Here is a 27,998-nt window from a genome sequence, read left to right on the forward strand (position 1 = left end):
AAAGATGTGCTGCTGCACATCCTAGCAGGTGTTTTTCAGTGTTACAGGCTGGAGGGTGATCTGAGTCTGTATTTGCGCGTCACTACATTGTGTCGCTGTTAACCAACCGGTTAATCTTTTGTGTTGTTGGTCAAAATGTATTTTTAACTGAAGGTTTCGCCTTTGATTTAAATAATACTACACACTAAGATTGTTAATACAATATAATATTATCAAATCATATAGCCTATATATGATATTTTGTGTTGATTTGAGGCAATTATGTATCAGTATAATACTATTTTATGCACAAAGGCAAGTCAAACAGCTGTACATAATGCTTTTAAAATATTAAAACATTTTAGAGGAATAGTTTGACAACTTTTCTTTGTATTCCCGCCAGACAAACAAGGGCAGCATCACAGTGACATAAGTGTCATGGAAACAAGTGGGGTGGCCTGCTGATAGATTTACAATAGCTCTGTTTTTGCTCAGTTCTGCATTAACTTGATGCAGACTAAGACAATGGAGACAGGAAATTAAAAGTAGCGATAGAAGGGTGTGTCTGTTATGGGGCAGCAGGAGGAGGGGAGCATGACACAGGGGAGCATGACACGAGCACATGGATATGTTCTGACTTCCTGGCAATAAATGTGTGGTTTTACACAGATTGTAATCACGGCTGTCCTCAGTGGGAGCTTCAATCTGACCTAGTACCTCCTATGTACAGCGTCCTATACAGCACCACACTGCAGCACTGCTTGTTACTAACGGATGTCTGTGGATCCATCTTATGATGGCTCTGCGTCAGGGCCACAATGTAAATGTCACACTGTGATTTGTGCCGGGCTGAGGAGAGAGCCATAAGATGACTGCTGTTCAGTCATTATAGGTCAACGAGCTCCAAAACTCAGATGTCAGCACCCCCCCTCCCTATTCTATTAGTGCTGAGCAAGATGATGAGTCCTGCAAATGTCAACGGGATGTGAATGGCAATGGTCCTTCAGTATGAATTGGCTCCGATCTAGATTGTGCTAACAATAGATGTGCCACTGGGATCAATCATGCTAACACAAACACTTTTCTTTGCTTTTCCCCAGGATTTGGTATCTGAGCGCCAAAGTCCAACAGCAGCAGTGCATTGGAGCAGGGAGCTGTCCGCGGTGCTGAATTCATCAGCTAACAGAAAATCCCCAGTGCACACTCATGTGCTTGGGCCGCTCCTGATAGCTCCCATTCCTAGCAGCAACTGACCACCACCTCCACATCCAAGATGGATGACGACGGGCGCTACAGAGACGGGCGCTCAGATTTTGTCCGCGGTGCCAAGGACATTGCCAAAGTGGCCAAGAAACAGGTCGGCAAGAAGATGGGGCGCGGTGTGGACAAAATGACCGACGAGTACACCAAGCGCTCCTATAAGCGCTTTGAGGAGGAAGATGATGATGAAGACTACGGTGGCGTGCCAAGCAACGACGGGTATTACCGCAATGACAGCCGGGCCAATGACGATGAAGGTCACAGCGACTCCACCGAAGGACACGACGAGGATGATGAGATCTACGAAGGGGAGTACCAGGGGATCCCGAGGGCCGACTCGGGCAAGGCTGGCGGCATGGATGGAGCGACGGCCGCCCCGGCGCAGCAGTTCAGGGATCTGTCAGCCTACGAGGCCGAGAGGAGGAAAGACCAGGAGGAGCTGGCCGAGCAGTACGAGACCATCCTGCAGGAGTGTGGCCACGGGAAGTTCCAGTGGACGCTCTACTTTGTCCTCGGGCTGGCGTTGATGGCGGACGGCGTGGAGATCTTTGTGGTCGGCTTCGTGCTACCAAGCGCGGAGAAGGACATGTGTCTTTCTGAGCCCAACAAGGGCATGCTGGGTAAGAGTTCCAGATATTTTGCTTCTAATTTGAATGAAAAATAAAATATGCTAAGATGGTAGTAGTAGCAGTACCAACATAGTCTTGTGTTTCACTGAGCAACTGTTTTCAACTCATCCGCTGTCCGTATCCTTTGTCCGTTTTTTTTATGTCAGTGCCTCCTTTGGGAGTTTATGACCGCTTTACATTTTATCGCTGCCTTATCTTAGCAGTTACATTTGCAGTTTATCCCCCAGTAATTGCTTTTCTTCAGCGTAGTTGGCAAAGGAACTACAGCTATTTAAGATTCAACTGCCCGTGCAGACTCTGAACAGCCGTAGAATTGTAATCAAACCCCTTCAGCCTCTGCATTTTCAGTGTGTATTATGTGTGTTTGTTGTGAAGGTGTTCTGGGCGCTTAAAACATTTTTTTATGCCATTGTACACTATTTGTCGGCGTCCTCATAGTATATGCAGCATGTCTTTCGCTTTGCCCACTTCACAGCTTACAGAAACACAGACCTCGTCGTGATCGTTTTCCTATCCCCAGGGCCAAAGTCCAAACCTGCCTCACCATCTGCCATTGGCTGCCCAACAAGGACACCATGAACAAGGGCTAGAGGTCTCCTGGAAATAACGAATTCAAACACACTGTTCAGTTTTCATAAAGAACTTATAAAATATGTATTTAATCAAACGTGTCAGGGGATACAAAGAGACACAACTTCCACATAGAGACACCCAGAGAGAGACTTGGTTTTATTCCAGTGGATGAAATATAGATTGACATCAGTGAGATTCTCTTGTCCAGATTTGTTGGACAAGAAATATTAATGCATCATTTTTACTACAAGCAAAGCTTGCATCCACTCTTTATTGTGTTGTTAAAAGGATTCTGGGAAATAAATAAATATAATAAATATATTTCACCCACTGAAGTAGACATTTACAATCTAAAATGATATGCTAAACGTCGCAGCAGACTAATACAGACTGACAACATCGTCTGCGAATACATTGACTTTGATAGTTGAATTCAGATGCTCAACCTGTTTTCCAATGTGCATTTGCGTTATTTAGTTTTAGGGAGTCAGATGAGATCTGTTGACATAATTTCCAGTGCTCTCACAGGGTTTTAACTGCTGAGCTGTACTGCTGCCACGTCGATGAACATTGTTCCTCTGCAGATGGGGATGCCTGGGTATTGAGCGTCCGTGCTGTTGGATAATGAACATCATGAAAGCACACTTGTGCTAACAGAGGCCTCATGCAACCCTAACCATCGTCATATTCGGACAGATCAATTCAGACTGATTTCTTTTTTTTTCCACAAGAGGTCACGAGTTTAGATTTTCTTTTAAGTTTGCTGATCAAGTACAGTATGCTTGCTTTCAGCTCGAGTACTACACTAGTCTATTTTCAACTCTAATTTTTCAGTCTGACCTTTTCCTATAATTGTGTAGTAATACATAACGTGTGTTCTCTTCTGTTTTAAGTGAAAACAGGAGTATGTAAAGACACACGCGTACACACACACACACACACACACACACACACACACACACACACACACACACACAACTGCTTTTGGCAGGCATCCATGCCTCTAATTGGTTACTGGGATGTGTGATTTTTCCCTGTGGACCAGCCTTTGTGTCTGCTCGTACATCCATAACAATTTTGACTCTGTGTGCATGTGAGTCATCTTTGTGTGTGTGTGTGTGTGTGTGTGTGTGTGTGTGTGTGTGTGTGTGTGTGTGTGTGTGTGTGTGTGTGCGTGTGTGTGTCCATTGCAATGTTGAAAAAGGGAGGGAGCAAGAATAGCACTGTGCAAAGATACTCCAGTAAAAGCCCATTCTGGAAGGAAGAAAAAAAAGAAAAAAAGTGTATAAATTATTTGCAGCAGCCAAATAATACAAGAGTAAAATATGTCCTTCTGTAATGTAGCACAGTAACAGAATTAGTAATTCCTATGGAAGAAAATAGTATAAATCCGTCACTTCCAGCCTCCCTCTGGTGGTTTTGTGTTTGGCCAGGGAGCCAGTAGGGAGACACGACCGGCCCCTGATTCCCTCCCCCCTTCCTGTTACGCAACATGCCTGACTCATTCTAGGGAGCCTCCTTTGCTCATGCCTCTCTACATCTCATGATTCCTAGTGTCCTCTTCCCCAACCCCCCTTCCTCACCCTCTTCTTCTTCTTCTTCCGCACGACGTCTAAATAGAGCTTCCCCTGCCGTCGTAGTGCCAGTCACTTTAACCAGACGCACTGTGGTGGAATCGTGTATTGTGGGACAGATAGCGTCTGCACATGTGTGAGGGGTTAATCGCCTGCAGAATATTACCTCCCTCACAGCAATTCAGTGGCAAACAAATCACTGTTCGACAAAAAAAAACTCCATCCACAACTAATTTTGACTTTGTTAGATGTGTTAATCTGCAGATCTGTGTACATATATATTATACAGATCCCATATTCACTGCATGTTTCCACCATCGCAGAAATGAAGGAAATACAAAGTAGGACAAGCAGAGAGAGCCGTTGAAATGGCAGCAGTGATGCCTGCGTGGTGCAGCAGTTTTTGCTCAAGGAGCGAGAGGCGACACTTTCCCAGGCAGCAGAGAAGCACAGAGTGGTTGTCATTGATTTGTCCTTGTTGTGAAGCTGCGGAGGTTGAATCTGCAGCGTTGTTGGTTTGCCATAATGGGAAAAAGAAAGTGGGGGTTGCTACATGTCGCAGCTCTGGAAGGAGGTTTCTAGAAAAGCGCTGGAAAAGTACTTTAATGTTAAGAGGTTTTCGGTGTACCTGTTGTGACCACTTTTGTTTGATATTTTGCTGGAGATTGAGCTGTAAAGTTTTGCTCTGTGCATTGCGCCTACATGCACAATTAGCTTGTATCTTTGACAAATTGCACAGTTAGAAACCTTTTTTATGTATCATATTGTCTCCTTGGCTTTTTAATGAACATAGAACAAAGAGCTGAGATCAATGATGAAGAGAGACAGATGGGATGAAGAGAAGATGGAGAGAAGGACCACTTGTGTCAGTTTGATTTATTAGCTCCTGGGAGATGCTGGCAGAGGAAATAAATAACATTTATTTCGACATATTTTTTATGGAAATTATTAATTAAGCTTGGATATTAGTATTTAGCTAACATCTGAAAAGAAATATGCAAGTTATCAGTCAACAGCTGCATTAATTTTTTTCCCTCTCGGTTGGAAGTAATGTTTTGATGGACTCGTCAAACATAGAGCGTTGAATTCAACATATTTTGTTATAAATTTCCCGAGAAGTTTTAAAATGTATACTGCCATAATTTTTATTACCTTGTCTGATAATTAAAAAAGGCATATATGGCCATTGTAGGGGGAAAACATCATGGAGCTTGGCAAGGAGTAATATTCCCGTAAAAAAAAAATCTGAATTTCCGAGATTGAAGTCGTAAAATTATGAGAAGAAATACAAAAATATTCTCTATGATTATGAAGTCTAAGACTTGGAAGAATAACTCCGAAATGATCTGTGATTAAAGTCACAAGTGTACGACAAAAAACTAATTATAAATTATTGTTTTGTCAAGGCACCACATCGCTTCACTTTGCAACGTTTGAGAAACCTCTTCAACCCAGCTGTCACTTGCATCTCTGGTCAAATCAGCCGAAATACCATTTTTTAATATACCACAAAAAAAGTTTAAATTATTATTATTTTTTGTTTGGTAAAAAAAAAGACCAAATTCATTAATTTTTAAGTTTCAAATAGAGGCATGCAATGTCTTTTTATTGCACCTCAATGATTATGAGTCTTTCTTCTCTAAAATGAGCACAAACAGTAAAGTGAGTATTGCTCCACCATTGGAGATGAGTTGAGGGTGTCATTTCCGACCATGCGCCAAGTAGAGCTTCATATATGCAGGTGATTTCACAAGTTATTTCTACCCTTCTGAAGGTGTGTTCTGCCATGTTAGTTTGTCATTCACATCCCATCGTAGTGCAGCCCTCGCTGTCACAGGGTGAGGCAGCCGCTGCTTTCAATGGTTTGCAGTGAGGAGTGTGATGGCTGACTGGCCCAGTCAACATGAGGGCGTGCATTGTCCTCTGGTGCTGACGAGCATCGGCCTCCCGGCTCATTCAAAAAGCCCTGTGCGCTGTGGCAGAAAGGGAAAACTGGCTATTAATAGTGGCCGCACTGCCCTGCCCCCTCCCTCGCTCTTGAACACAAACACACAACCCTGCAGTGGCACACGCTTTCTCTTTCCATGTTCATGCACACACACACACACACACACACACACACACACACACACACACACACACACACACACACACACACACACACACACACACACACACAGCCTTTGGGAGCTCTGTCACAGGGCAGATTGGCCACCGTCCTCCTCCTCCTTTCTTTTTTTTCACACTCTCTCTCTTTTATGTGTGTGTCTCTCTCTCTCTCCTTCGCTCTCCATCCTCCCCTCCCCCCACTTCCTCTCTAGAGTGATGAGGTGCTCGGCTGACTGAAGACTCCTGCTTCTCCTCTCTTCCGTCCCTTCACTCCCCATCCTGCTCATCTCTCTCTCTCTCTCTCTCTCTCTCTCTTTCTTTCTCTTTCAAATTACCACAACATATGAATTATTAAAGAATGGACGAGACATCACCTTAATATTAGGTGCAGCAATCCATTGCCAGTCAGAGGAATCAAATGTGAAACAAATACTGCACCTCAGGGTCTATCTACCGTTAGAAAACATATTTAACTGAACTAAATGAACTATCTAAGGAGTGAAATTGTCAAATAAATACAATGTGAATCAGTAGTTGGCAGCGTAACTGCTGCTGGATGTTTTAAGTGCAAACATCATTATAGTCAACTCTCGTTATGGGCTTTGAATCTCCTTGCTGCTGTCTTCACAATACTAATAACAAATGTAAATGCCAGATGTATACTGAACACTCGAAACACATCAGCTCAAAAGAGTACAGAGTACAGAAGCTTGTACTGTTGCTCAGCTGTTGCCAACCGTTGCTTTCTTAAACATCCAGCAGTTAGAGGACAACATCTGTGTGTTTTTTGGAGTCAAAAAAGTTTATTATTATTCACTCTCCTTTTAACTCACATTGGGAAATATCTGCCCTTTACCTGCTTGTTCACCATGTTCACAAGCTTGTTCCTAACTCTTCTGTCTGCTGTTTAGTGCTCAGCAGTACAGTTTTTTTAAGCGTTTTCAATGAAAACAGCTGCTTGTTGCAGTAGAGAGTGAACCAAAACAATGGGCTGAAAGCCGCTAAAGCCCACAGAGTTGAAGGGAAAAGCAGAGTTAGGTGATCATTGTTTACTTTTAACTCTAGTTCAGGCTGAATTGGTACAAATAAGAAACTACTTTACATTAAAATGTACAAACTTGTATATTGCTTACATTATATGCTCTAAAATCAACACCATTCACCAACAACTGGCCTTATCTTGTACCTCCTCAAACAATCCACCCTGGATGATCACCACTGGCCTACCTCTCATCCGGTTTCTCTCCGACTTCACCCCAGTATCAGAACACACCATCTCGGAACTCATCCATAAAGCCAACACTATGCCAGCTCTATCCTCTTCCCACCTCCCTTGTCAAAGCCTGTCTGCCATCCATTTCCCCCATGATCACCAACATAATTAACTCCTCTCTCACCACTGGTACTGTACCCCCCACTCTCAAACTGGCTGCCATCACACCTATGCTGAAAATACCCGGTGCTGACTCCTTAACAATTACCGGCCCATCTCCAACCTCCCCTTCATCTCTAAATCACTTGAAAGGGTGGTTGCCGCACAACTACAGTCCCACCTTGACATAAACAACCTCCATGAACCATTCCAATCTGGCTTCCGTCCAAAACATAGCACTGAAACAGTCCTGGTCAAATTCACCAAAGACCTCCTCCGTGCAGCATCCTCCGGACTCCTTACAATTCTCATTCTCCTTGACCTCAGCGCAGCATTTGATACCATCTCGCACCCTCTGCTCCTGGACCGCCTGGCTGGCATTGGAATCACTGGCGCTGCACTTTCTTGGTTCAAATCATACTTCACTGACCGCCAACAATTCGTGCAACTAAGGAACCACAAGTTTGGGTGTTCGGGTGTTTCACTGGGAGTGCCCCAGGAGTCTTGGGTCCCCTTCTTTGAAAATAATTTACCTCCTCCCATGGTGACACACTCCTCTGTCACCATGGGATCCATTTTCATTGCTACGCTGATGACACACAGGTCTACATCTCCTCTAAACCGACCGCTGCCATCCCTCCTACCTCCCTCATCACCTGCCTTGATGACATCCGGAGCTGGATGAGCAGGAACTTCCTAAAGCTAAACGGCAATAAAACTGAGGCCCTGCTCATCGGCTCCAAATCCATCATCACCAAATCCCTACACACCCCAGCTCCACCCATCATCATCGACGGATTCCTTGTACCCTTCTCCCCCCAAGTCATTCTGGACAGCACCCTTTCATTTGCACCCCATATTCAAAACATCACCCGGACTGCATTTTTCCACCTCCGCAACATCTCCAGATTCCGCCCATCGCTGACCCAGTCCAGCACCGAAATCCTGGTCCACTCACTTGTCACATCCCACATCGACTACTGCAATGCCCTCCTCACCAGACTCCCCACCAAACTGCAAATCATTCAGAACTCAGCCGCCCGGATCATCACCTGTACTCATCCAACTTCACTGGCTCCCTGTACAATACCGCATTGACTACAAAAACCTTCTCTTCACCTATAAAGATCTCACCTTTACGACCTCCTTCAGGAATACACTCCCTCCCACACTCTACGCTCATCTTCTTCTGGACTGCTAACCATCCCCACGCCACGCCTCAGTACGATGGGTGCCCGAGCCTTCAGCTGCTCAGCACCCAGGCTCTGGAACTCCCTCCCTCCAGAGAGTGTCATGCTCAAGGACACACCGACATGGACTAGCGGAGCCGGGGTTCAAACCCCCAATCGTCTGATTATAAAACGGGCATGCTAACCACTGAGCCACAGTCGCTCAGCAGGTTTTTGCTTTTGTGCAAGCCTTGCACCTAAGTTCATCTAATGATGAATACAAAACTTTTCTCTGGTCAGTCTCTGATAGTACAAGACAGTACTTTATTACTATATTAGATCTGGTGCCAGGACTCCACACATCAGAGGCTGCAGAGGGTCTGCCAGATAACCCCGCTAATCGCACACATGAGAACAAGGTCATAAAGAGGCCAGTGTATGGCTCGTCTCTGGCTATTGTCTCTAAACACCAGAATCAAGTCATAAACAATTACCAACAAGCGTACACAACCAAGCTGGATGCTATTCTCTGCTCCAACTCCCAATCAATTATTTTGCCCCTCAGTTGAACAAGATAAATTGGGACATGTTTTATCCTTGAGCCAAATGCAGCTGCTAACAAGCCGCACAGATAGACAGACCTGAGCCGGCTGTTCGTGATGACAGAAGGAGATGGAGATGGGGAGAGAGAGGGAGATAGGGATCCTGTTGCAGCGAGTGCTGAAAAGGTCAGGTGACAGTTCAGCCCAGTAGATTCTTCAGACATGAGAAGATACACTTTACGGCCCATGCTGGTCACCATGGATGTCCTTCTGTCTGCCTGGTCGTCGCCAAATGCTGATGCACTGCGATGACAGCTATGGAACCGAGTCGTCCTCAATGCCATCCTGCCAGGGTCAAACGCATGCAGACACAGACAAAGTAGGAGTACAGGCTTATAGTACACGAGAACATGGGAGTATTGACACAAACTCGCAGGAGTAAACATACGCCGGTGGGGGACTACACACCTGCTTTGCACACAAAGAATCACCTGCAATCAATCAAACAAGGGAATGAAAGTCACCTTCCTCCCAGTTTCAGCACTGCAGTGTTGACACAGAAACACGCAGGCAGACAGAGGAGAGCCAGAGGGAGTGAGTCACAAACACACTGCTGTAAATGCATTCAAAGGTCTTTTCATCCAAAATAGATGGAAAAGCCCTCTTCATATTACACCAAGACAAGAACATCCATCCTCGGTGCTAAACTCTGCTATTTACCCCCTCAATATTTTAATTATGTGTCCAATTTTCTCATCCCAGCAGTTAGCGTGTTAGACTGTGTGATAGATGATCTTAGCAGAGTCAACTGGAGGCGTCCTTTTATGTTCTCGTTTAAATGAACGACCCCTATGATGGCTTATCTGTCTGGTTCATTCACACCATTTAGCAATAAAGAAGCAACTTGTGCCCTCATTGTTGCGGCTTGTCTCCTTGATTGTTGGGGCTTGTAGGCAAAGGGCAAGCTGGTTGTTACAAACAGGCTGTGAAATGCAGAATTAAACATATTGCTGTCTTAACAGTTAAACAACACATTGCACCGACTCTGGTTCAGTGGCCACTTAAAAGTGAAGTGTAGGAAAGGAATAATAGTTTTGTGCAATTCTTAATTCTTAAACTTACAATAAAGTTGAAATGACAGTCCCCTTCTAACCACTACACAACTTATTGTATCTTATTTGACTTACCTTTTAAGTCAAATAAGATAATATACATGAACTTACATGTACAGTTCAAAAAATAAATGTCACAATATGATGCAATTCATGCTAATTTGCATCCGTTGTCCCTGTAACCCTTGGCAGATCCAAACACTCACGGTGCACAGCTTCGGTTAAGTTCCAATGCAGAAAGTAATGTGTCCTTTATGTGGGGAGGAGTTAAGGATGTGGAGGTACTTTGTTAAGGTTAGGCGATCTTAATCACCAAAGGAACAATAATAAATACGTGGTTAAGGTGAGGGAAAGATCTTGGCCCAAAACCACCACCTTCCTTCCTACTTGGATATATATTCACTCAATATTAACGCCAGCGGATTTATGACTTACAAATTATAACGGCTACTATAGAGGGCTTCGTCACTTGAATGTAAACGTATATCTTTTTGGAGCGTTTACTAACTGGGGCTCTTGTTCTTCATGGGAGGACAGTCCTGCAGATATTGTAGATATCTAAATGAATGAAAAACAAAACATTGGTACGTTAAAGACTTTGTAACTGAAGATCATCCAGGATGTCTTGCGATCGGGTTACAACACCATTTGCCAAATTATTCTTAAGACTTTTAGGAGTTCAATGTTCATTTTAATAGTTCTAGGCTTTTTAGAGAACACAATCTCGAATCAATTGCAGTTGAAAGTAGCAGTTTGCCTGTAGTAATGAGGTGCCGTATGATTAGCAGTGAATATGAACAATCCCTTATTAGTCCCACAGTCCCATTAGTCTGCATTTGACCCATCCTTAGTATTTCAAGGAGCTGTGTAGGGCCCAGGGAGCCCTTAGCATGGCTCAGGGTCACTTTGACATGCAGGGGAGACTGCAGAGATCGAACCGGCTACCTTGTGGTAGCAGGATGACCACTCATCCTCATGAGCTACAGCTGAACACTGGTTTGTATTGGACACTGGATTGTGTTGACTATCCAATCAGAATGAAGTATTTGACAAAGCTGCAGGGTTCAGTGGAAATACTATACATACTGGACACACTGGTTTTAATTTGCCCATTTGATAAAAAACATAAAACATTTAATCCAAGCTTTACATACAGAAAACAGAGAGAGTGACATTTAAAAGCAGCTGTCAAGACCAGACATCACACTGGCCTCACCACCGTAACTGTATCACTGCAGGCGCAGAGAGAGAGAGAGAGAGAGAGAGAGAGAGAGAGAGAGAGAGAGAGAGAGAGAGAGAGAGAGAGAGAGGCTTTCTTCATGATATTCAGTCTATATGTGTCAAGTGAGATGATACTGGAGGAAAAATTATGTTTTGGTGCCAAAAAAACAATATATGGGAAGTTGTTATGAGTTATCTTTGATTCTTCTGTTCTCTTCTCTCATGCTACTTTAAATTGTTATGTTATAGGTATATGTTGACATTTTTGGGGTTCATGCTTCTTCGTTACTTTGCCTGGAGTTAGTGTAATTACGAATCCCATCGTTTTTCTGGACAAGACCTGTGCAGCACTCAAGGATTGGTCAGGCGCCGATGCTTTACGGGGTACTGCTAACCTGGCCAATGAACTATCCTGATCTTCACTACTCAAAGGTCAATGCCTAACCTTAACCAATCACCTCTGCCTCAACCAACTACGCAGAGTGGGTTTGCGCAGAGTGGGTTTTGCCAAGAAAAACTATGGGATTCGAAATGATGCACCACTCTCGTGTTAGCTAATCATGATGCTACGGCAAGCAGGCGATTAGCTTAGGTTAGCAGATATAATAGGGGGAAGCTGCCTGTCCAGAGCTAAAATACCCACCAACTCCTCTAAAGCTCTCTAAATAACACGTTATCTCGTGTTGTGCAGAAATGGTGCATAGGGTGCACCATTTCTTAGATTTATGCTAACTTGCGCCATAGCCTCTGGACTATCGCTCCATACTAAACATATAAACAGGATCAGTTTAAAAAATATTACTGTTATTATAATCTTGACCCCCACCACCTCTGCTGTGGTAGTTTGATTGTGGGTTACTTCTCTCTCTGTTTTGTGCTTTATACAATATAGGGTGACTGTGTCTCAGTAGTTAGCATGCCTGTCTTTTAATCGGATCGGTGGTTCGAGACCCGGCTTTGCTAGTCCATGTCGATGTGTCCTTGAGCAAGACACTTAACCATGAATTGCTCCCCGTTGCTGTGTCTACAGTGTATATAAAATCAAACAAAAAGTAAGTCACTTTGGATAAAAGCGTCAGCTAAATAAAATGTAATGTAATAATACAAAATACTTCAGCAGTCCAATAAGTCTGCCAAATTAGCTAATTTACTGGAGATTTTAAATCTAACCCGAGTGGAAGTGAGGGTTGGAAGTAATATCAATGAGTTTACTGATGAATAATAACTCACTACCATGCCCTTTGTCTCTTCCCATCACATTACTCTTTCTTATCCACCAACTCTTCCCTCTTCCTCCCTCCAGGTCTGATCGTGTACCTGGGGATGATGGTCGGGGCCTTCGTGTGGGGCGGCCTGGCCGATCGGATTGGCCGACGGCAGACCCTCCTTATCTCCCTCTCCATCAACAGCGTGTTTGCCTTCTTCTCGTCCTTCGTCCAGGGCTACGTCTCCTTCCTCTTCTGCCGCCTGGCCTCTGGTGTGGGGTAAGAAGACCGATGAGTCACACAGTCACAGCAGCCAGAGCTGGAAGTGAGACAGTCACGACCACTGGGGTACATCAGTCGACTTGACAGGCCGAGCAATGCAACATGTCAGGAAAACTGCACTCATATTGCTGTTAAAGAAAAGCCACCCTCAGATACTTCTATGTCTGTGAGGTTTTTCTGTATTTCAGGAGCATTTTTGCAATTAAGTGTTGGAATGTAATTTTCAATGTTCTTTTTTCCTTCAAACTGTTTTACTTAGGAAGTAATTTACTTCACTTAAGTCAACAGCCTCAACACAATGAGCCGGATATAAGTGGGCTGTAAAGGCATATAAATGAAGCTATTGTCACACTCCTTAATTTAATAATTTGTGGCTTCCTTGCATCGGGTCTCTTAATAAAGGCTATTTCCTCGTCAGGCTTTAGATGTTTTAAATTCAGTAAATATTTGCAGATTTTCTAGTTTTAGCTAACCAATAAATATTTATTTATGGCATCATGTTGTTTAGGTTTTGTACTTTTACAGAGGAAATGAAAACACAACACCAAAAACAAAGGGAGCCCAGAATACAGTGCACTTTTTTACCTACTGTTTAGATTACTGTGTGTGGTGTGTATAGGGAGGGCAATGTCAGTTGGTCCACCACTTTGGATCAGACCGAAATGTCTGAACAAATATTGAATGAATTTCCATGACAAGTTTTCCTCTCCGGTAACTTGAAGTTTATAGTTTGGTTTGGAAAGGTTTTCATTTAGCACCAACAGTAGGTCAACATTTTCAAATCCAGTTACACACAAACCACAAACTGACGCAAAGTTGATGAATGTTCACAGTTCATAAACAATGTATTATAATGAATTCCCCTGAAATGTTGTAGTTTTTAAGTTCAGAGAGAAATGTCTTGACAATTCGAAGATTTCAAATTTTGTACGGATATTCATGTTCTCAACATGATGATCTGTAATTACTTCGGCTTGGTTTATGACCAAATACCAGCAAAACGAAGACAGTCCTTTCAACCTCAGCTTATAAGCAAATGTATGCATACTAATGCACTAAATTAAGCTGTATGGTGAACATCGTCTGTCTAATATCAGCTCGTTAGCATTGTCAGTGTGAACATGTGAGCTCGCTGACGTTAGCATTTAGCTCAAAGCACTGCTGTGTGTTTGCAGAGCCGCTTCCTTGTCTTGTTGATATGACCACTAGGGGTCATTAAAGTCAGACATTCAAATTCATCAGACAGTGGCTTTAATGTACAAAGTACAACAACTGTGAATTCAGGCGATGAAAACAAAGTTAACATTTTTGTATTTATTTTCCTGCATGCAATTGGGCTTCTTTTATTAATATTTGATTGAAATAGTGTAGCTCAAGACAACACAGCTGAGACTCCTCTTCTCACCTTGCCTTACACAATTAAAATGACTGTGTAGCTCTACATGTCTGTTATTCTGGTGAAATGTGCATAGTGACCTATTCATTATGGATATTCCTGCCGTGTGTGGCCGTGTGGTGAACTTTGGATCCAAATCGAGTCATTGTATTAACCATCTCTGCCCCTGTGTGACTGCAGAGCTCTGAGTCTGACTGTGTTCCTGGCATTTGTTCCCATTGGATTGTATAATGTTGTGATGGAACATGTACATGAGGCCATAAATATGGTGTTATTAATTGCATAGATATATTGTTATTAATTGCATACATATAGTGTTATTGATTGCAGTCAGCTGGGCCATTATTGGTGTTTTTATTTAAGACATTTAATCTTCATCTACTCGGCTGCTCTATTGTCTCTAATATCTCCTGTGTTTTTTTCTTTAAAACAACTTTTTTTTCAATTATTTGTGTTCTTTTCTCTACTCTCTGCGCGTTGTCCCTTTGTCCCTTTGTTGTATTGTTTTTTTGTCACTCTTCTCTTTCTTCACAACATTACCCAATGAATTTTCTTTTCCTATTTGCCACCTTTTTAAATGACTATTGCCATCGTGCTTTTGTCTTCCCTCTGTTGTTTCTCCTCTCTCTTATCTTACCCACCATTTGCTTCTCCATGTGGATCGCTTCTCCTGCTCTTCCTTTAATTGTCTTTTCCCTTTTTAATTCCTGCCTCCCTCTTTACTCCATAGCATCGGTGGCTCCATCCCCATTGTGTTTTCCTATTACTCTGAGTTCCTGGCCCAGGAGAAGCGAGGAGAGCATCTGAGCTGGCTCTGCATGTTCTGGATGATCGGCGGTATCTACGCCTCCGCCATGGCCTGGGCCATCATCCCACACTACGGTATGAAAAACAAACAGATCACTCAGTCAGGAAATCCCTTTCCAAGGCAATATGTATGCTGAACATCTGTTAGTTATTGTGTCAGTTAGCTAAACACTCATTTTAACTCTCTTCTGCAGAGATGAGATGTCAAGCTTCTTGTGCACACAATTCAAGTTTTGCAGCTGCTTCTAGACCTCACTCTCTCTCTCACTCTCTCACCTCATTCAGGCTGGAGTTTCCAGATGGGCTCGGCCTACCAATTCCACAGCTGGCGTGTCTTTGTGATGGTGTGTGCCTTACCCTCTGTGGCGGCCATCTCTGCCCTCACCACCATGCCCGAGAGCCCTCGCTTCTACTTGGAGGTCAGTCCATCAGTGCTTGCCACCGCGTTCAGACCGTGTGGAAATATATAAATATGTATATATCATTTAAATAAATGTTGACATACTGAATGCATAAACCAAAGTGGAAGATGCCATGTTAAAGACAAAGTGCTGCTTACACACTTTTCTGGAATATTTTGAATAAATAAATAAATATGTGCATATATATACATACTGACGCAGGCTAAATAGAGAGGTGCTGTAAGATAAGTATTGCTGAAGTTTTGTTTTCCTTTTTCAGTATGTTTTGAATATCGACAAACTAAAAACAGGAAACAGAACAGGAAATTTGCAGATAAAACACAAGAGTTTTAAGATGATTCACATTTAAGATGTTTTTTTTAAATGTTCGATACATGAAGAGATCCTTTACTGTTAGTATAAAGTATGTGAACGTCTAGTGTGCTGATGATTTATACGGTCCAAAACAATTACCATCTGTGTATAATACTAGCTCTTTTATGTCCTGCTAAGCTACTTTTAGCTAACAAGCATATGATATATTCAGAATTTAGCGACTTGTTCCGATATATCTTTTCGTTTTGGTTTTAACATCACTGCTGGGACACACACACACACACACACACACACACACACACACACATACACACACACATGCACACTTTCTTTGCTACTCATTGACATGAGAAGGCATCAGTGAATCATTTTAGTGTGAAGTGGCAGCTGGTTGCAAAGATAACAAAGAAATCGATATATGAAAGGACTATGCGCATTTTTTAATATTTCCATACATATATAATATTGCATTATCTGTTTAATTTACTATCAATGAAGTCTAGGATTTTCTGTGCACAAGAACTCTGAAATAACTAACAGTTACTGATTCCTCCACCACTGGTGTATTGAACGAACAGATAGACCTTTTGAGAAATACACTTATGCGCTTTTGTGCAGAGAGTTAGATGTGAGGATTGATACCATTCTCCTGTTTGTTCATTAAATATGCATTAAATATGACTGCTGCTTAGCTTAGCATAAAGACTGGAAACAGGGGGAAACGGCTAGCCTGGCTCTGTCCAAAGGTAACAAAGTCCTACAACCGTTTCAGATCTTACTCATGACAACATTATCTTGTTTGTGTAATCTGCAGTAGCGTGTAGCTAAGACTCCACATCGTATAACGCCATCTACCACCACAAGGGGTCATTTTTACACTTTGGTTTTAGTGCACAAGCTATAACGTGTTGGTGTAGGCACTTTTGTGCAGAGGCAGGCAAGCGGTTTCCCCGTTTCCAGTATTTGTGCTAAGCTAAGCTAACTGGCTGCTAGCTGTAAATTCATAGCCACGACTGTTTCAATTATTTAATCTGACTCTACATTTCCGAAAAATATTAAAATATTGAGTGTGGTACTTAGGACCTTTTACCCTCCCTGTGGCTTTAATTTCAAAGGGTACTTCAGTACAATTTGAGCACTGTATAACATGTACATTTGCTTTTGTTTCTCTCCTCCAGAATGGGAAACATGACGAGGCATGGATGATTCTGAAGCAGGTCCATGACACCAACATGAGGGCCAAGGGTTACCCAGAGAGGGTCTTCTCTGTAAGTCACACTCAAGAATGATATGCTTTACGTGTTTGTCTGTAAGCAGGAGGAAATGTCTTCACACAGTGTGTCTGTCTGCAGGCTAATACAATGCAGCAGGTTTTAAGCTCTGTGCTGCATACATTTGCATATTATCTACATTAAAACACATTTTCTTTAAACTACTGTAATCTCCTAAGGCTTCAAGCCGCACCGTACAAATAATACTTAGATGAAATATGGTGACAAAAATACTTTATAACCTCTTTTTACTACATTAACGAATATTAATTTTCATAACTTCCCATGTTTGATACATATCAGTGTTAATGGTGAGCCTTTTCATTGTCTCAGCGGTTGTGTGTCCTCATGAGAGAGCTCATTTGGCAGCTGTTGTAAATCCGCTGCACAGATTTGCTGAGATTCATACATTAATTTAAAATGATGTGGATGAATAATGCTATTGAAAGGACATTAATTCTACGGAGCCTCTGTGATATTTCAAAGCAAGGGTTTGAAATTGAAACAGTGCTGAAAGACGGCACAATTAATTAATTTAGGTTTTGCATGTCTGATATCGCATGCAGGGTATAAAGTAAAGCAAGAAGAAGACATTTAACAATCATTAAACGCATTAATGGAATTCAAATATTGAATGATTATGCTGTTGCTTCCAGGTGACCACCATCAAGACAGTGAAGCAGATGGATGACCTGGTGGACTTGGGCGACGGTGCCGCCTGGCATCAGAAATGGAGGATCAAGCTCTCTACACTTTTCCATCAGGTGACTGTGATTTTTCTTCTTAATTTTACTGCTTTTTATTTATGAATATTTGATAGAAATTGTTATGCTTCCGTGCCCGCAACAGCCACGGTCGTAGTCTACCAAAAAGCTAAATACTGTGAGTGCTAAAAATAGCCTTGTTCATTGTTTACATTAATAATGGTAATTTGGGGGGAGAAAAGTCTGAACGGCTTCTACACTGTTGCCGGATTTCTTTTTTGGAAAAGTGTTGGCAACGCTGGACTAAGCTTTTTTAAAAATGTTTATATCTAAGGTACATACTCCGGCTAGTTTCTCAATATTACCAACCCTAATTTTAATAAATGGGAACACAACTGAGAGTTTGCCAAAGATAAACAGGAAATGTGTTGTGCCATAAAAGTAATTTAGCAGCTTTCATCAACTTACTTCTTCTTTCTGACATAGTAATAATCAGGAATTCAGGAAATTCAAGAACAAATATACTTTTTTTTGGTTTCTTGATGAGAATTAGATGAGGAGATCGATACCGTTCTTGTATTTGTTAGATACATATGAGTATGGTAACTAACCCAGGAAGCAATTAGCCTCACTGAGCCTAAACACTGGAATCATGGGTACACAGCTAGTCTGGCTGTAACAAAAATACCCCTCCCCCCCACAGCTTCCTGATTAACAGGTATCTTGATTGGATAAATGAAATGATGTGGTTTGACCAAAAACAATACCTTATACAATTTTATATTTCTGGTTCTGCACAGATTTTTTAAAAGCATGATACAACATGTGCACTGTCCGGCCCCAGTGTGCTTTGAATTGAGCCCGGCTAGCTGTTTCCCTCTGTTGTCAGTGTTTACGCCAAACGAGGTTAACTGTCTCCTGGCTCTAATTTTGGGAGAGTGGTGTCAATCTTCTCATCTAAGTCTTTGCAAGAGAGTGAATGAGCATATTCCCCACAATGTTGAACTATTTCTTTAAAACACAGTGTCATCAGTAAAATTGGGGGTTTAAGTGCCTACCAAATACTGTGAGGAAAATTCACAGATATTATGATGAAGAGAATCAGTGTTATTATTTTAATCGGTGTTATATAAGAAATAATAAATAAAACATAATTATATATTGGTCAGAAGACTCTGCTCCACTCTGGCTTTATATATATTATGTTCCTAGTCTTTGTGGACGGTGTGTATTTAGTGAGAGGACGGTTTTGTCTCTCAGCTTGTGCTGCCGAGGCTGTCTCCGCTTGTTTACTGGAAGCGTGGAAAGGGATTCTGGGACATGGTGTTTATTTCTTGCAGCTGTTGGAAAAAAACAAGTGTTCAGAGACGTCCGGTGTATATGTATTCTTTTTTTTGTATCTGATTGTACTACATGTTTATTATATGCGTTTTCCCCTTGTTTCCATGTCTGTGTCCATGTGCGTGTTCCTTCAGGTGTGGAGTAATTTCCAAGCTATTTTCTCCCCCGAGTATCGCCGCACCACCTACATGATGATGGCCGTGTGGTTCTCTATGTCTTTCAGGTAAGATGAGGCTAAAGAACTGTGGCCTACTGCAGGTATTCCCAGGACTTATTGAGACACTACCCAGTCAGTGACGTCCATTTATCAGCTGCTGGCTAGAGTCGTACTCGGCAGTATTGTGTTGATGTTTGTTTGGTTAACAGCTGGCTGTCAGGCAGCTGTGGCTGATCTGAAAGCAGAGGAAGCGTTCATTTGTCCAACATTATCTAGAGCCCAACTGACATGACCATGCTGTGTCAATACTGCTGATACACAAGAGTGTCTCTGTGGGTAGGTCAGAATATAATAAGTAAACAGAAGAAACTTGCAGTGGGGGAAGATGTTTTTTAATTCTGTACTTGAGTAGAAGTAAGAATAACACAGTGTCAAAATACTCCATTGCAAGTAGTATGTATCATCATCAAAATATATTAAAGGTAGACATTATTGTTGCTCCCCCTTGAGTGATATTTTGTATAGCCCCTGTAGCCAGTCTTTGTGCTAAGCTAACTATCGGCTGCCTGTAGCTTCATATTTAATGGACTTGTATGAGAGCAGTATTGATCTGCTCATCCAACTTTGCCAGAGAGCAAATAGGCATATAGCCCAACATGTTGACCTATTTCTTTAAATACAGTACATGTGCAAATGTACTTAGTTCAGTACCCTAGAAGGAAATGTCAGTTTGATACATGTTTGCAAAAGAGAAAACGTAGCTTTATTTACATTCCATTTACCTGACTTTTTTATTCACAATAATCTTGAATTCCTTGGATGTCAACATGTATAAGCCCAGCAATAAGCCATAGCGCACAGACACAATGTCACACATGCAGTATATCTATTTCTCTGGAATATTCATGAACACAGCAACAATGCTTGTGTGTCTCTTCGGTCTTTATGTTTTCTCGGCAGGCCTGTTGACTGAAGGTTTGATTTCTTTGTGACAGCAGTTCTCTCACTTTCTCCGTCTCTCTCTCTCTCCTCGTCCAGCTACTACGGTCTAACAGTGTGGTTCCCCGACATGATCAAGTACCTGCAGAAGCAGGACTACTCCTCGCGCACCAAGATGTTTGCCAAGGAGAAAGTCGAACACGTCACCTTTAACTTCACCCTGGAAAACCAGATCCACCGACAGGGGGAGTACTTCAACGACAAGTGAGTCAGCTGCTTCCTCTCGTTAGCGTTGGCCTGTCGAAAGAGGGAAGACTCAGTCTGAAATTACATGATGGTCAGGTGCCTTTTATTTTAGGCTTGATTTTTATATTGTATATATCCAATACCTGGTTGATGAATTCATTCACAAAGTGTGAATACGTTGTGGTGGATAAAAACAAACCAAAATGAAAATATGAATGTGGCTTCAGCAAACGTTTTTAGTATTACAAAGTATTGCTTTGATTGGATGAAAGCTAATTCATGTTTAACAAGCCGGTCTATGATGTTTCCTTTGACGTTGCCTTTTCAACCTGATTTTTAAACAGCCCCCTCAATCTCTTTGCATCTTCCTTTTTGTCTCCCTGAACTCCCCGCTCCATCTATTCATCGTCTCTTTGCCTCCATTTATTGATCTCACAATCCCTGCATGTGTTGGCTTGCAGGTTTATGAACCTGAAAATGAGATCTATGGTGTTTGAGGACTCGCTGTTCGAGGAGTGTTACTTTGAAGACATCACCTCCAGCAACACCTTCTTCAAGAACTGCACGTTCATTGCCACCCTCTTCTACAACACAGGTAGAACACACACACACACACACACACACACACACACACACACACACACACACACACACACACACACACACATACTATTGCCTTGAACACCAACAAAGAAATTATAATCAACATTGACTGTGTTTACATGTACAGAATATTCTGCCCTTATTTCCGAAAAAGACTGTATTTCTACTAAGATGTTTACATGGAGAATGAAAATCAATATTTCACTAATATTACTGTTTAAATGCAGCTATTCAATTTCCAATTAACGAAACCGGTGGCGGACCTCTTTCAAATACTTGTGCTTATTCAAAAACGTTCTCGTCCCAGTCTTTCATAATGTTTTAAGAAGTTGGTGAGTCTTTCCTTCCTACCAAAACTGTTGGCTTTTCTTTTGGGCATGCATCGCTGCAAACAATCCCACATGGCTTAATAAGAAAATGCTTCTTTCAGAATAAGGCCTCATTCGGAATATCCAAACAGGAAATTCTGTTTACACGATTCATATCAAATTCAGAATATTGTCATATTCTGAATAATAGTGGAAAATAAGTGTGCAACATAATCTTTTTTTTTCCCACAACTTATATCAGTTTGTTACAAAATGATTTGACTTGCAAATGATTAAGTGAATAAATTCAATTTAGAAAATGTAAATGTGGTGTGAGCTGTGCATTGAACCTCCACTAGACCACTGCTAATAAACTATCATACACGGTTATGTGATGTTGTCTTCCCTGCCTCTCTATGCTATTTATAGTATTTTAAACGATCTCCTTATAAGTGAAGCTATTGGCATAGTTTCCCTCTTTTGTATTTGCTGTCTACAAAGACAATCTTATCAAGGGACTGTGTGAGTCAATTGTCGTCGAGCATCATGATGGTTAGAAGATGGTGTCATCTGTTCCATTAAGACCTGCCAATTAACATAGAATACTTCTGGCTGTCTTTTTGTAACTCAAAATATTCCATTTTGGGGGACACAGTATTTTTCTTCTTTCCTTATGTCTAAAAGAGAAGTACAATCAGCTCCACCTGTTTGTCAAAATGGCTCAATTACTCTCCTTTTCTCTCTCTGCGCCGGCTGACTGGCACTACACCAAATGCAGCAACGCAGGGCTGCAACGTCTCCTAGCAACCTAGGCTCAACCCTCCATTATTTCAGCTGAAAGATTGAGAGGCTGTCGCTCTACTCAAACTACACAATTGATTTTTCGCAACCGAAATGACAACACAAGGTGTCAGATGTAGAAAGTTGGTGAGAGTTGTGTCTTTGTACATTTTAGAAAAGGGCCACCATCCCCTGTAGATTCAGCGGCTGCACACACACACACACACACACACACACACACACACACACACACACACACACACACACACACACACACACACACACACACACACACAGACGAACAACAGCTGTTTCAGCCAAACCTGCCGCTGGCTTTGTGGTCTGAACACACATAAAGCAATCCCTCACTGCTGCTATCAGTGCGGCCAGGAGTTGCTCATTAGAATGGGAATTAGAAACGGGTTTGCTTATTAATGCTTAATCTGTCTTTGGGGCTCTGTGTTGAGAACTTAAGGCCGTCTGATAGTTGCCATAGAGTACCTCTATTGTCACAGTGCTGTATGAAGGGAACACAATGCAGTTGGACTTAACGGATGTGACATAATGTTAGTTTACATGCATTAATCACAGGCTTAAAGGGCTTTTCTTCACAATGTATCAACTGTCAGTAATTAAGATAACATTCACATGTATCTTTACTGCAATATTTGTAGATGTGTCCTATTAGTTAAAATAGTTGCTTCTCTGCCAAACAAAAGTTACATTTATTTACTATAGACCTTTTCAAACTTGAAAATCTAAATGGGGCGCCTTTGTAGTTCCTCTTGCAGTGTTTGTTAATGCTGACGGGAAGTAAACTTGGACCAAAGCTGGCAATGAAAAAGGTACAGCACAAAATCACAAGTTAGGGCTCTGAGGAGGGATACAGCTACTAGATGTACAAAGTAAGCTACATATTCAGTTAGGAGCTGTATTAGAAAAGAGCTTTAGGCAAAGTATGAACATATTCAGATGTTTCAGAGTAAAACAACTCGGGGAAAAGGAGAGTGCTTATTCTCTCCAGAAAACAAAGCTGGATTCACTAGTAGACATACTGCAAAAATGTTACTGAAATCCAACACAGCTAAACATCAAACTACCACACACCTCTTTTTACAAAAGTGTGGTCTGTATTCTGTTGGCCACTAAGTTCAGACTACAATACAATTCTCTTAGCAATAAACTTGTCACAGATTTATTTGGGATGTTTCTTTTTCTTAAGTTCTTTTTGACAGGAATTTGACTAACTGGCTGTTGGACCAGATACCGGTGTATTTATCCAAACATCCCACCTTGATTGCAGACAACTTATCTCCATTTAATATATTATGCAGCTTCTGTTAAAGAAACTGACTGCTGCAATGACGATTTCGGCATCTTGTTGTGATTGACGATCAAAGCATTCAATTGCATTAAGTCTTTTAGAGATTGGTTTTCATTCTGCTGCTGTATTTTCCACTAGCAAGAATTCCTTTTCCCACTATTCCGACTGCCAGAGAATATCTTGTTTTAACTGTGGCCCTCGACCCAGAGCCAGCACAGCCTGTTGGCAGATGGTTTGCAGCAGAACTTTCTACAGCCAAAGCAATCCTCAGGAATATTGCAGCTCTTTGTTCCAAGACCATAGCAAGAATTGCTAGGTTTCTCACGATCAGAGAATATATTAAAGATGTTCTTAGCTATGGCTGGCTGATCATTACCCAGAGTTTAGTTTTCTTCTTGGTCTGTGTTGGGAGGTAGCTTCTTGCGTCATCCTCAGGTATATGGAAGCTTTTTATTTAAGAACCAGAGCAAGAATTGCTACTAGGCTTCTCGCGATGAGAGAAGATATTCAAGTTGGACTATGACTGTGATGGCCTTCCCCTGTGGTATAGTTTTTTTCTTGATTTTCCTTGTCTGGTATTTTCTAATATAATCCTCAGGAATATTGCAGATTTTTTTTCCGGGAACTGAGCAAGAATCGCAACTGGTATTATTGTTATTTAATAAATATTGAATAAAATATAAGTTCATAAACTGAATTGTATATATTCCATATTAAATCAGGCACTGATGGCATAGCGCTGTGTATTACATCTTTTTTTCAACCAAAAATTCTTTGCACTAGTCAGGAGGTCCTCAGCTGGGAAAAATATTTCACAGGGGGTTCATCACTGAAAAAAGTTTGAGAACCACATGTCTAGATGGATTGATAGGAGTTAGTTGAAAGCGGCGCATCGGTATCGGACACAGGGGCACTGACCAACCGTTGGTATTTGACGAGTTGTTCGTACCGGATTTCCCATTGAACCAATCAGAACAATAACTGTGGCATTTTTTCCGCATCATGGGGCTCAATAAATAGTCTTTGGGCACACATGGGTGTAACATTACTTCCTGCAGATGTTGGAAGGGATTATAGTTGCAAATGTTAATCAGTTAAACAGATTAATCATCAATATGGGCATCTTTTTCCCCATCCTGAGAGCAAGTTTACTAATCAACCACTTCATCTCTGCTCGCTTTCTGTCTCCCACCCTCTACTCAGATCTCTTCAAGTACAGGTTGGTCAACTGCAAACTCATCAACAGCACCTTCCTGCACAACAAAGAAGGCTGCCTGCTGAGTGACGTCAGTGATGAGAACAACGCCTACATGGTCTACTTCGTCAGTTTCCTGGGCACATTGGCCGTGTTGCCAGGCAACATTGTCTCGGCGCTGCTCATGGACAAGATTGGACGGCTGAGGATGCTAGGTAATGTGAGCGCAGGGCCATGACAGACAAGTAAAACGGGAGTTAAAAGAATACTTCAGCCACGAAATGACCATAAGTATATAAATTAGCCACCCTGTGTTATCTTACATTTTGTAAGAAAACTTTAACGTGAAAACAAGAGAGAAGTCTTGATGAATTGAAGTAAAAGGTGGCCGTTGTGTTTTAAATACTAAGGTTTTGGCAATAATGCGCATGCTTGGGAAATAGTGAGCATATGACTCGATAAATGAGACTTGGATTATACTGCACGAGTTGTGTGGGAGTTTGTAAACAGATGCTACAACAGACAGCTACAATGAACATTTTCACCAATAAATATATTGTTGATATCAAGAATTAACTAATTTTGACCAATGAGAAATTAAGATATTTTTTATGTAGAATTGCTACTAGTCAAAATAACATTACGGTTATGTTGGCTTGGAATTATATAGCAATTATTGATATCTATTACTGCAGAGTGACACTGCGCAGGAAGTCACATGGACAAAAGGCATTTAAGATAAGGCAACTTGAGCACCTAGTACCATTTTGCATCTTAACAACACAACACAATACAATAGGTGTTTGCTTTTGGCCCTCCAAGGGAAAACGTTTGATCACCCCTGATTTAGAGGAACTTTATAAATTAACTACAGCCATTGATTTCTTCTTTTGAGGCAGAGACGAGGTCGGCCCACATAAAAAGGAGACAAACTAATCTAATTGTGGAGTTAGAAATTACATCTAGAGGCTGATGCAAACCGATATTTACCGTAGTTTAGGACTGAGAGGACATTTGCTTCCACAGCTCAATTTTTGCAAGATCTGGAAAACAGTTCAACTCCACCCCTTAATTATCAATAACTCTTTGACATGCACTCTCAAGGTTTGCCATTGATCCTACATTGGACATGGTTTGTTTTTTTTGTCTGCTCAACAGCCGAATGATACACTTTTCTGGTCTTATAACATTACATTTAAAAGAGTTGATATATGCAGGATTTCCTTCCTTCTTACGTCCCTCTTTCCCTTCACATTTCTCTTTCTCCCTTTGTCTACCTCCAGCGGGCTCCAGTGTGATCTCTTGCATCAGCTGTTTCTTCCTGTCCTTTGGCAACAGCGAGTCAGCCATGATTGCTCTGCTCTGCCTGTTCGGGGGAATCAGCATCGCTTCCTGGAACGCCCTGGATGTGCTGACCGTCGAGCTCTACCCCTCTGACAAGAGGTAAGCATGTCAGGCATGCCCTGAAACCGCCTTGACACAGTGAAGACATGGTCAGTGGTGCTGAATGACGTATCAAGTGATGTCATAGGAGTCGCCCGACAGTTATTGGTTGGCTTTTAGGGATGAATGACATTGTGGGGTGAAATCATTGGTGGTGCACGTGATCTGAAGCACCCAGTTGTCTTGTTGCTACCGAATGGCTTTAGTAGGATGTGCCCATAATGTGACCTAATGATCCCTAATATAAGATATTATTTGTGGAATATAATGAATGCATATAGGCAAAGCAAGAACATGAATCGATTGTGTTGCCCCTCTTGAGCTTTTCAGTTTTAATTATATGAGATGTAGCTCCATCTTGTGGATGTATAGAGTGCCTGCAGCCTTTACAATGAATTAGAAGTAAACGCAAACTCACTTTAACTGTTAATATCAGAAAGAAAATGTCTGTATTTGGGATACAAAGTGAAAGATGACAATCACCTGACTCTTTACTCTTCATCTGCCTCCTCTCTTTTCTCAGAACCACGGCATTTGGCTTCCTCAATGCCCTCTGTAAATTAGCAGCTGTTTTAGGCATAAGCATCTTTACCTCCTTCGTCGGTATCACCAAGGCTGTGCCCATCCTCTTTGCCTCGGGGGCGCTGGCGGCGGGCAGCTTTCTGGCCCTCAAACTACCAGAGACGCGGGGTCAGGTGCTGAAATAGTGTGGCGCCAACAACTTTCCGAAGGGGTGGGGTGGGGTGGGGGTGAGGGGTGGGAGGGGGGTGTGGGGGGGGGGGTCAGAGGAGTTTTCACCTCACTGTGAACGAACAGCTCAAGAGCCCTCCAAATCCTTCCCTCTAACCCCTCTCTCATAACGATAGAGCAAACGCAGAAGAGCGACGCAGATCTGCTGTACATATTTGGGATTGGCAATTATTATAGGCCTGATTAACGGTTGAGCTGAGACAAAATATAGTGATATTAACATGTTCAGTGAGAGCATGACATTCATCCCACTGGGATATAATAGTAAATTTAGATGCGGTGCCCCTAATGTGAGCACATACACCTGGGGTCGGAGGTCAGGGGATGGGGGTTAATGAGCCATGCAAATAGACTCATAGAAATAACCACTAGCCGTTGTTGCAGAGTTCTCTGTAGTCAGCTCCATTCTTCTGAGCAAATTCAACTCATTATCTAGTCTTGAGTACTTTGCCATTGTTGGACATAGAATCACAAATGTGACATTGTACGCCTTGATTTGAAGCATTTTTGACTTTGCAGGGTACAACCAAGACAAATCTCTTGGCAAAGACCTGTCCTCATTCTTTATCTCCTGGTCTTGTGTTGGTGTTCAGACTAACTGCCGTTTTATAGATTATAGAACATTCCAGGTTTGCTTTTGCGATTGTTAAGAGTGCGATGAAGAGAATAATCGAGCCCCATCTCCCTTTAAAGCGTTGTTTCCGATCACCTATAAAAAACAGTGAGATCATTCAAACCAGTATATGCACATGTTCCCATGCCAAGTGGAAATTGTGTGCTGTCATGATCACCATTTCCTTGCAAAGATTAGGCATTTTGTTCCATTTAAAGCACAACCATTTGCCAGTGTGAATGCCCCTGACATTTTCTTGACCTGATGAAAATGTTCAGAATCTCATACTCAATCACCATTTTTCAATCATACTGTATATCCCTTTGTAAGAAATGCCTTTTCAGTACCTCTCCTCCC

General features: G+C 42.0%; 1 protein-coding gene across 1 annotated transcript; it reads left to right on the top strand.

Moving 5' to 3' along the window:
• Positions 1 to 1,252: 1,252 nt before the first annotated feature.
• sv2a (synaptic vesicle glycoprotein 2A) lies at positions 1,253 to 26,985 on the top strand (the record flags this gene model as incomplete). Its single annotated transcript, XM_079227462.1, has 12 exons — positions 1,253 to 1,859; positions 12,844 to 13,024; positions 15,154 to 15,305; positions 15,516 to 15,649; positions 17,146 to 17,235; positions 17,895 to 18,002; positions 19,418 to 19,506; positions 20,479 to 20,643; positions 21,087 to 21,220; positions 24,844 to 25,050; positions 26,119 to 26,278; positions 26,802 to 26,985. The coding sequence occupies 12 exons, from the start codon at positions 1,253 to 1,255 to the stop codon at positions 26,983 to 26,985; spliced, it is 2,211 nt and encodes a 736-aa protein (XP_079083588.1).
• Positions 26,986 to 27,998: the final 1,013 nt, after the last annotated feature.

Source organism: Taurulus bubalis (assembly GCF_910589615.1).
Source record: "Taurulus bubalis genome assembly, chromosome: 12".
Classification (NCBI taxonomy): domain Eukaryota; kingdom Metazoa; phylum Chordata; class Actinopteri; order Perciformes; family Cottidae; genus Taurulus; species Taurulus bubalis.